This window comes from Hyalella azteca, unplaced genomic scaffold, assembly GCF_000764305.2.
Source record: "Hyalella azteca isolate HAZT.00-mixed unplaced genomic scaffold, Hazt_2.0.2 contig17680, whole genome shotgun sequence".
NCBI classification, from domain to species: Eukaryota; Metazoa; Arthropoda; class Malacostraca; order Amphipoda; family Hyalellidae; genus Hyalella; species Hyalella azteca.
Genome location: NW_025947455.1, coordinates 25,302 through 36,271, shown reverse-complemented (window position 1 = coordinate 36,271; position 10,970 = coordinate 25,302). Strand labels below are relative to the sequence as shown.

Sequence of the window (10,970 nt, the reverse complement as noted above, 5' to 3'; positions counted from 1 at the left end):
AAAGCCATTAGTCCCACCCCCTGCAGCGGAGTATTTTGTTCAATAAGTTAGTTACGTTTGTATCATATGAATAACAATTAAATATAATCTTAAAACTTATTATTTCTTAGTAGTCGTTTTAATAATCAATCTCAATTTTTTTTTTGTTGTTACCTAGAAAATTTAACTGGCAATCCTACCCATTAAATTTGCCACAAAAATTATATTATACATAGGCCACAATTCTATAAATACTAGAAAATTTGTAGGTTGCACTGCCAAATTAAATTTTCCTTTTCAATACTTTGCAAAAGACAAAAGGTTAATACCCACATAATAAATTTTTACTAGCCAACGCAATTAAAGAAAAAAAAATAGCGGAATTTTTCCAAAAAATACCATATTATTTTGACAAGGCTTTAGAAAAACAATGTAAAATATTATTGTAAAATATATCCATTAGGGAAACTTCGCAGCTTCATTGAACAAGGGTGACAAGGAGAGATGGATACCCATACAAAAAATACAAGTTTGTACTAGCTTAGAATAAACTGTTTTAAACTGTAAAATAAACGGTTCTCAACTGTAAACAATTCCAAATTATATCCAACAGAGTTCTGATCAAAAACTATTAATTAAATGGCTAAAATATGAACTGGCAGCGCTATCAGAAATTTGTTATGGCATCATGATGACAGAAGAAAATCCTATTGACTCAAACAATGCTGACGTGTTTATTGAAAATTCATTTATTAGGTTTAAGACTTAGGAATAACTGTGATATATTACACGGTGATTCTTTCGCACGTAGCAGCCCCAGGCCACGCTATATATACCCACATACATCATAAGAACTAATTATAATTAATTCAAAAGAAAATGTCAATTCATTCAATTTAAATTTTTCTCGTGATGGTGTCTTAACGTAACTCAAAACAAATGCAATAGTTAAGAAAAAGCTCAATATTTTCAACTATTCACTGAAAGAAATAAATGTTTCATACTGTTTAAATAGTGACACACTCTGCACGTAGCACCGATACGTCATTTTCGCGGATCAAACTGGGTCAGGATGGCTAAAAAGTGTATTGATATTTAGCCAAAGTCTCATTGTTTTCTTTGAGTGTAAAATGATATTCTTACAGAAATTTACTACTTCAATGTTGCAAAATAAATATTTTTCAAAGTGACGTAGACAAAATTTGCTGTTCCTTGTGACTGTACATAGCAAGCAGGACTGCAGGCGCCATCTGTCCTGTGAAAAAAAGTTGCAATTACCATCAGAAGAAAACTAATTACATTTCCTTAGAAATTAGGTGAAAAAATTAAACAAAATCAAATGCTTTCGTACCAAACAAGAGTTTATATATTTTAGCCCCGAAATAAACATGTTGAGGTTGAAAATAACCTGCGGCTGGGTTTGATGACAGGGTTCAACTTCATCTTTTTAACCCTCAAAATAAACCTTTTGTTTAGGTTAAAAAAAAACCTGCGGCTGAGTTGATGACAGGGTTCAATTTTATCTTTTTAACCATCTGAAATAAACCTCTTGTTTAGGTTGAAAAAACCCTGCTGCTGTTTGGTACGACAAAGTTCAACTTCATCTTTTCAACCCCCCAAAATAAATCAAATTCTTTCGTACCATACAAAAGTTTATATATTTTAGCCCCGAAATAAACATGTTGAGGTAGAAAATAACCTGCTGCTGGTTTGGATGGCACGGTTCAATTTCATCTTTTTGACCCCCAAATTAAACCTCTTGTTGAGGTTAAATAAAAACCTGCGGCTGGGTTTGATGACAAGGTGTGGGTATGTGGGTAACTTCATCTTTTCAACCCCCTGAAATAAACCTCTTGTTTAGGTTGAAAAAACCCTGCTGCTGTTTGGTATGACAAGGTTCAACTCACCCACTCCTCTGCCCTCCACATAGCCACGGGATCTCTTCAAATGGCCTCCACTTCCCACTTGCACAGCGAAGCTGAGGTCTTACCCGTGGCCGGACACCTCTTTCTCTGCTGTGCTCACAGTTCCTTGCCAGCGCCCTTCGACCACACCATCCCAGCTACCCCATCGTCACCCAGACATCGGGGCCCCGTCCTATGAAGCACACGCTTCAGTCCCGCGTCCTCCCTTCAGTCTCTCACCTGCTGGAAGAGGGATCCCTCCCCCCCAACTCCTACCCCACATTCCTCAGGACCCTGCACAGCTCTGCTGTCTCCTCTTACCTGTCCTAAGCAGCTCCTAACGAAGTGCTGCTGACTGCTGACCCCTGCCCCCACTGTCTCATCCAGCGAGCTATCCCTGCCCAGGGCGGCCAGAAGCGCCCTTTCCCAGCTCCGCTCCGGCTACTCATCGCGGCTCAACTCATACCTTGCCCGCATCGGTGCAGCTAATAGCCCTCTCTGCCCTGAGTGCGGCACTATGGACCACACCACCCATCACCTCTTCAGCTGCCCATCGCACCCATCACCTCTTCAGCTGCCCATCGCACCCATCACCTCTTCAGCTGCCCTTCACACCCCACCTCGCTGACCCCACTGGACCTCTGGTCTAACACTGGAACGACTGCAGCTTTCCTCTCGTTGCTCCCATCCTTCACCGACATCCTTGGAGCGGAACCCCCGCTCCCTCCCCCTCCCCCGGAGCCGCATGCCTCTTCGTGGGCGCCGCCGAGCAATTAACAACTAGGTTCAACTCCACCTTTTCAACCACTCACAATAAACCTGCTGTTGAGGTTACATAAACCTGCTGCTGCGTTGGATGACGCGGTTCAATTGAATCTTTTCAACCCCCCAAAACAAACCTGCTGCTGGGGTTGGATGACAAAGTTCAAAATACATTTTTAACCCCCAAAATAAACCGGCTGTTTAGGTTGAAAAAACCATGCTGTTGGTTTGGATGGCACGGTTCAAATTCACCTTTTTAACCCCTTAAAATAAAATTTGCTGCTGGGTTTGACGACAGGGTTCAACTTCATCTTTATAGCCCCCTTAGAATAAACCTGCTGTTGGGGTTGTAACAAAACAGCAGGGGTTGTACTACCCTCAGATCCTGCCGGCGTGCCTGAGGGCCTCTATCAAAGAGTCGACGCTGTCGACGGTGACCCCCGCCTGCCGCGTGGGCGGGTCGCTCACCGCCACCACCGCCAGGTGCTGCCGCAGCTCCACGCCCACGTCACCCAGGCTCAGCTTGTCCAGCTTCTTCTTCTTAGCTTTCTGCACGACGCGATAACGGTACAATAAGGGCAGACTAACGGTAAAACAACGGCTTAATAACTGTACAACAACGATACAATAAGGGCATCCTAACGGTACAACAACGGCTTAGCAACGGTACAACACCGGTACAACAACGGCTTAGCAACGGTACAACAAGGATATAATAACGGCATGATAGGGTGTCACCGGACGGTCACCTCTACCTTTAAACTTGTCAGAACGCTCTGAGCTCCACAGTCAAACGCCAGCAACTATCTGGTATAAAGTTCAATTGCGCTTTATTGCACTGAGATGTCCATTAAAACTTCGGTAACACGGATAAAACGTAGTTTTATTTCAGCAAAGCACAGTTTAAAACAGGCACGGTTAAAGATTAAACTAGAGTGACATCAGGTTCATGATAGAGGACCCACCACCACCACCACAGAGGACCCCCCACCACCACCCACCATGATGTTGGGCAGGGTGGCGTAGCGCGGTTCGTTGAGGCGGAGGTCGGCGCTGACGACGGCGGGCAGGCTCACCTCGACCGTCTCCAGCCCCCCGTCTACCTCCCGTGTTACTGTCAGCTTACCGTCACCAGCAGGTATATGTTGTATTGTAACCGGGATCAAGCTGTACAGTTTTCCAAAGGTATGATTGTACCCAGTAAAGTTGTAGTTGCGCTTACTGTTATAAACTTTAAAATTTTAGGCATATATAATATAAAGATACAAGCAAGAGATAAGATAGAGATATATGCAAGAGATAAGATAGAGATATATGCAAGAGATAAGATAGAGATATATGCAAGAGACAAGATAGAGACATAAGCAACAGAAAAGATAGAAGACCTTTGATGCAAAGGTGGCTTGAGGATAGTCCAGGTTAGCTGCTGTTATCTAGGCGTTGGCTAGATAAAGGTGCTAGAAGAAAGCTTAAAAAAGATAGTAATTAGCTAGAGATAAGATAACACCTTAGAAGCATAAGTAGCCTGAGGCCAGTCAAGGTTAGCTGCCGTCATCTGAGCCATAGCGTTGGAGTTGGAATCATTGTCACTGGCTTGTTAGAGACAGGCTAATTATACTAGAAATAAACATAAAAGAACATAGCAATTATCTAGAGATAAGATGAGACCTTAGAAGCATAAGTAGCCTGAGGCCAGTCCAGATGAGCTGCCGTCATCTGAGCCGTAGCGTTAGAGTCGTCGTCGATGGCCTGCTTGCCGAGCAGCACCAGCGACGCTCCTTCCCTGCGAGCCAGCGCAGCCAACACCTTGCTTACCTGCGCTGGACCAAGGTTCTCGCAGTCCTGCTCAGTGTTTATCATTATTAGTATAATCAAGATGATAATATTGTTGATTATAAGAAATAAAGATGATAATATTGATGACTATAAGTAATACGGTATGTATATTAATATTGTTGACTATTAGTGACAATGATGATAATGTTGTTGATTATTAGTAATCAAGATGATAATATTGTTGATTATGATTAATCAAGATGATAATATTGTTGATTATTAGTAATCAAGGTGATAATATTGTTGGTTATTTACAATAAGGATGATAATATTGTTGATTATTAGAATTATATTAAAAATTATTATTAGAAATACATGATTATTAGAAATCATGATAATAAACTTTGTTGATTCTTGATACTTGAATCAAGATTCAAATAATCTAGATTATTTGCAATCAAAACATTAATGGAGATACATTACTGAAGGATTAACAGTCAATCTAATTGATAACTTGAGTAAAATTGTTTATCCTAAACACAAACAGAGATTATCAACAAACAAAACTAGGCATGCTAATATAATGAACAGGTCAGGCAGACACTTCTTGGAGCTCACGAGGAGTCTCCTGGGAGCAGAGGAAACTAGGGCAATACTGAGCAACTGTACTGTACTAAACTGTAGTTTACTGTACTGTATTGTAGTGTACTGTATTGTAGTGTACTGTATTGTAGTGTACTGTATTGTAGTGTACTGTATTGTACTATAGGGTACCTACTGTTTTATAATGTACTGTAGTAAAACTGTGCTGTAGTATACTGTGGTACAGTTCTGTAGTGTACTGTACTATACTGTTGTGGTACAGAACTTTATACTGTTACAAGACTAGCTGAAGAAATTAGAATTTGTCAATCCATGTTTCAATTTCTTCAGTGCGAATTTTAGTTTACCAATCCATTGTGTTTTTTTAATAGGATTCTGGACTGACAATGGAACCTGACTCCAAAACATTTTTTCTTGCAAAGAAATGGTGAATTTTACAACTATTTCCATTGAATTTAAGTTCATAAAGGAATTAAATTAATAAATTGTATTATTAACTGTAATTGGTCCTGTCTAAAGTCTTCAAGTCAACCTATAAAATTCTACCCCCTGCAGTCACTCAATTAAATTTGCATTTATATTTGATAATTAATCAATTAAATTTAATTAATTTAATTAAAGCAAATGCCAGACTGCTCTACCTTGGCTGGGACTTCCACGTGGATGGCTCTGTCGGCTCCCATGGCCAGGGCCGTACGCAGCGTCTCCTGTTGTATAGTAGAGTACTGTTGTGTACTGTAGAGTACTGTTGTGTACTGTAGAGTACTGTTGTGTACTGTAGAGTACTGTTGTGTACTGTAGAGTACTGTTGTGTACTGTAGAGTACTGTATTGTAGTGTACTCTGTACTGTACTGTAGTAAAACTGCACTGTAGTATGCTGTAGTACAGTTTTGAAGTGCACTGTACTGAAAACTGCACTGTAGTATGCTGTAGTACAGTTCCGAAGTGTACTGTACTGTAGTACATTACTGTGGTAGTACATTACTTTACTCTTACAAGATTAATTGAAGAAATTAGAATTCGTCAATCCATGTTTCAATTTCTTCACTGTGAATTTTAGTTCACCAATCTATCGTGTTTTTTATAGGATTTTGGACTGACAATGGAACATGACTCCAAAACGTTTTCTCATGTGAAGAAATGGTGAATTTTATGGCCATTTCCATTGAATTCAAGTTCTTAAGGGAATTAAATAACTAACTTTTATTAATAATTTCAATTAGTCCTGCCTCAAGGATTTAAGTCAACCTACAAAATTCTATTCCCTGCAGTCACTCAATTATATTTACATTTAGACTAAATAATTAATCAATTAAATTTAATTAATATAATTAAAGTGAATGCCAGGCTGCTCTACCTTGGCTGGGACTTCCACGTGGATGGCTCTGTCGGCTCCCATGGCCAGGGCCGTACGCAGCGTCTCCTGTTGAAGAAATATCCATTAATGATTTATTCAGACACTTTATCATAGCTCATCCTCTTATCAAATTAGTCTAGGAAAAAAGATTATGCAAATTTAATTGAAGACCAGAGCAAGCTTTTTATTAATGATCTTCTTGTTTGTTTTTTCAACGAGTGGAACAAAATTTCTTGCTGGCGGGAGATCAAAAAGCAGGTTGGCAAATGACATTTTAATGGATTGCGATGTTTTTAAAATACAAAGTAGATGATTAGTTGATTGGTATATTATTTAATAATTATATGATAGATCACTTCAATGGGTAATCTATCATACATATAAATGAAACTATACATATGGTTCCTAGCTTACTTTAATCAAATTCAAACTACTTATTTAGCACAGACTTGATTCGTTTTGATGAGTAATATGATGCATTTTCATCAACTACACATTTATACATATACAAATAGGATACATTGATGATCTGTTATGAGCAACAAGTGAAAAGAAGTATGGGAATTTATTAAAAGAAGCTAACTATTTCAGTGGGTGTGAAATTGCAGTTCACAATATTTATTCATAAAATTCATGTTCAAATTACCATTGAACTAGCTTTTAAACCCTTATCTACCCCTATACCATAGTGATGTATATCTGAATAATAATTCTACATTGTAGGAAGTGAATATTGTTGGAATCTTTAAAGAAAATCTCATCATGACACGGCAATGACTTCGCTGGCCTTCTTGGCCTCCTTCATCCTGATGGCCTCCTCGACAGCGATCTCATCAAACGGGTTCATCGAGTGCTTCACTCCCTCCGTCACCACCCCCATCTTGTCGGGGCGCACTCGGATCTGAAAAAATATAACTTAGTACTCACTGCAGTGAGTTTCAGAGAGCGCATTTTCTCGTCGACAAAAACTTGAAGTCACGGACGGACAGACTGAAGGACATGGCAAGCACAATAGTGCATTTTTTCCATAAATGAGAAAATGCACTGAAAATTACATCTTCAGCGACCGCCCTCCTTAGCAGTGCAAAATACTGCCTAGCATCAATACCATATTGCTGAAATTAATTTATTTATTGAATACAAATTTATGCGCCATCTTGACAGGCAATCAATGTCCACCTGGTCATAACAAAGCGTAAAATTAAAGGCTTCCCAATTGTCAATGGCTAGAAAATTAGAATTTTTTCAATTAATCCATTTTTAATTAATTTAATTTTAATTTTTAAAATTAGAAAATTAGAATTTACAAGAAGAAAAAAAAAACACTATTTTGAAAAGCAACCTATGTACAGCTAGATGCTAACTGGTTAAAGCAATAAACCTCAACATAAATTCCTAATTATCTCAACATAATTCTATTTTGATGAATTTGGTCAATGTGTCAAACATCTCAGGTTTTTAGCCCAAGAATGTTGCCCAGATTACTGAAGATTTGTTCACAATTATTTTGGTTTTGATTTTTTCGCCCAAAAAATGAATACAAATGACAAAATACAATTTAAAGACATTAATTTGTAATGACAAGACCTAAAATTGAAGCAGGAGCCTCTGACAGAAAGCAGGCTTTGGACACCACAGCTCTTAACCCAATTATATATGGTACATATATAAATAAATTAATATCTGCATATAGATATACCTATATATAACAAGAAGATGCAGAAGCCTGGTGTGTCACAGATGAATTTTAAATACTGGCATACTTTATGTAACCTGTCCCAGTGTCCCTGGCCAATTTTTTTTATAATTTTCTAATGAATGCAGGAAAAAAAATCACATTCAAAAATGTGATTTGGTCCCAATTTTTATAAGAGAAATTAGGCTAGGTAATTACAATGGGCAGGATCAACCTCAAGGGTGAGCGTTTTTTCTTACTCATGTGTGGCTTCTGACAATTTTCCAGTTACATGCGTGCCTCTCGGCAGAATTGGAATTTTCCCAATTATATCACAAATATTGCAGCCAAAAAAACGACAGATTTTTCAAAATATTCAGAATCAAGCCACCTGATTGTATACATTTATTAACATTCATACAAGGGGTAGTCTGTCTAGCGGGAACTTTGCTGTTCCGTTAATAGCAGGGAAGCACTAGTTGCGGTTCAAATGGTAGACATGTTCCTAGTTTCTCCTTGCAATGGTAGTATGGATGAAATTAGCCTTCAGATGAAGTTTTCCTATTAAAATCCCTTGGCTTGCACCTAACTGGGAAATAAGGCTGATGCCATCAGACTGTTTAAATTACAAGTTTATCAAAAATTTGCAAATTTTAGATCTGCAAATTTTAGAGTGCCTTTATATTTTTAAACAAAAGCCTATTTTAAATGCCGCTAACAGCTCATATCCCCTCGAAATTGTAAATAGATAGATTTGTGCCCGTGTTTGCTCTATTCTCGTTTGTTTCTCATTTGACAATTTATGCTTCAAAGTGAATTTATTGCTAATTGTTTGTACCTGTGTTTTGAGGGAGAGTCTAAAAAACTCTTTGCTTTGCCACTATGCCTATAGGACTCAAAAATTAACTTGAGCCTTTGAGGGAGAGTCAAAAAAACTCTCTGCTTTGTCAGTTTTGTCACTATGATTAATTTCTGATATTTGAGAATCTGGATTGTCAAGATTCCTCCTTTAGGCTGCTTACAAGTTACAGAATATTATTGATCTTTCATTTCAATTCCCTAGTAGAAGAATAATCTAAAATAAAAACTAAAGATATATTATTATAACATTTACTCAAATTAAGCAATTTTTTAGCAAAAATATTTTTGAATAAAGTTCAAGTTTTAAACTTTGTGAATTGTGACCATGATTCTGAATAAAAATTCTGAGTGATGTGTTGCAAATTGAAATTACCTAGGCCTATCATGTCAATAATTGAAATTATTGAATAATAAGGACATGATTTCACCAATTCAGAGCACAATAATTAGAATTTAGAGCATAAAAAGTACTACTAAAAATTAAAGATAATTTTGTCATTTATAAAGTTGAGACTTTAAATTTCTTCATCAAGTATTTTGAATCATAATTAGAAATCTTTCCCAGTTTAAATTTGTGATCTCATACTCATAGGCTTTCTATTTTCAATCAATTATTATTTAAATATTGACAAAAAATGTTTCTATGGGTACAATTGCAACGACATAATTTAATATTAGATTTTATTAAGCTTACTTTGACCGCATAGTCGATAACCCTCTTGCAGCCAACTAGGATTTTCATAGACATGACGACGCTCGACTTGTGAACCGGTGAACCAAACTGTTCAGAAGTTCCGATGAGCTCTCACGTCTCAGCTGTCAAATCATGCCGAAAACTTCAAGGACTAATCCGCTAAATTCTCAAATATATACTGTCATGTTTTTCAGTCTAAGGTACCTATAGTTCACCCCTTGATGCTTTTCCAGGCTTTGACAGCAGTCCAAGCTCCTGGCATTTCCTTTGCTATAGAACATAGAGCCAAGGCAAGATTATCTCTGAGGCTTTGCTAGAGCAAGATTGTCTCTGAGTCTTTGCTAGAGCAAGATTGTCTCTGTCCTGACCCAGACAATAAAATGTCCTTGACTAATACTAATTTTTGCTGATAATTTTTTCACAAGTTTGAGGTATATGTGGTATATGTAAGCAACTAATTACATGTGGCATGGATGTGGGTGTGACTATCAGAAAACTTAAGATCTGTCCCTGACTTCAGGATGAAGCTGTTTATGCTCTTCCCAAAACAAGTATAACTCAAGGTACAAAGAGTCTCACTGCTAATCAACATAATCCTGAATCGTCTCACCCTACACTTCTAAAGCTGGAAAGAAGACATGAAAATCCATTTTTACACATCATAATACCTTGCCCTTCATAGTAGAACTCTTCTAGTTACATATGCAAATGACAAATTGGAGGAAAGTGTCATAGTTTGCAAATGGGGGGTGCCGCCCCTGAATGGGGAAACTTAGGCCACCTAATGTCAGCCGTGATGGGGTAATATTGACCGGCTTGGAAATTAAGTCAAAACTACCGTATATAAGACTCTGTAGAGTCTGAAACATAAAGAAAAAACATTAATAGGTGTATCAAACTAATTTCCAAGCTGGTCTATGTTACCCTGTCAGGGCTGACATTAGGTGGTCTAAGTTTCCCCATTCAGGGGCAGCACCCTCCATTTGCAAACTATGACACTTTCCTCAAATTTGTCATTTGCATATGTAACTAGAAGAATTCTACTACAATGCACCAAAACCTGGAGTTATTTTACCAAAAAATAAAAAAATTGGAGGGGGTTCTATGACAGGCTTTAAATAATAGCTCTTTTTTTGTGGGTCACATTCTTCATTTTTTTAACCTATTAGATGTGCATACTTTTTTTAACTTTCTATTGCATTACATAGCCTCAGTATTAGGCCTTTAATGCCCATTGACAAAATTTTTCTATGTCAAATAGTTTTTGAGTTTTGAGGGTTTTTGTTAAAAAAACTAATGGTGGTCTAAGTTACCCCAGGAGTCTAAGTAACCCCTTCTATGGTACTACTATCAAAGAT

At 37.7% G+C, this 10,970-nt stretch overlaps 1 protein-coding gene across 1 annotated transcript; it reads right to left on the bottom strand.

Moving 5' to 3' along the window:
* Positions 1-415: 415 nt before the first annotated feature.
* Positions 416-9,747, bottom strand: LOC108671421 (electron transfer flavoprotein subunit beta). Its single transcript, XM_018158968.2, has 8 exons — positions 9,613-9,747; positions 7,150-7,283; positions 6,439-6,445; positions 5,666-5,749; positions 4,304-4,487; positions 3,647-3,777; positions 3,022-3,194; positions 416-1,234 (listed from the first exon to the last, which is right to left on the bottom strand). Exons 1-7 carry the CDS (start codon positions 9,664-9,666, stop codon positions 3,024-3,026), a joined length of 765 nt encoding a protein of 254 aa, XP_018014457.1. The 5' UTR covers positions 9,667-9,747; the 3' UTR covers positions 416-1,234; positions 3,022-3,023.
* Positions 9,748-10,970: the final 1,223 nt, after the last annotated feature.

Bases quoted from the DNA above. Each gene is read 5' to 3' on its own strand.
- LOC108671421 (XM_018158968.2), bottom strand. From the start codon at position 9,666: ATGTCTATGAAAATCCTAGTTGGCTGCAAGAGGGTTATCGACTATGCG. The intron at 4,488-5,665 runs GTAGAGCAGTCT...AACACTGAGCAG, and splicing joins ACGTGGAAGTCCCAGCCAAG to GACTGCGAGAACCTTGGTCC. The intron at 3,195-3,646 runs GTGGGTGGTGGT...CGCGTCGTGCAG, and splicing joins CCACCCTGCCCAACATCATG to AAAGCTAAGAAGAAGAAGCT.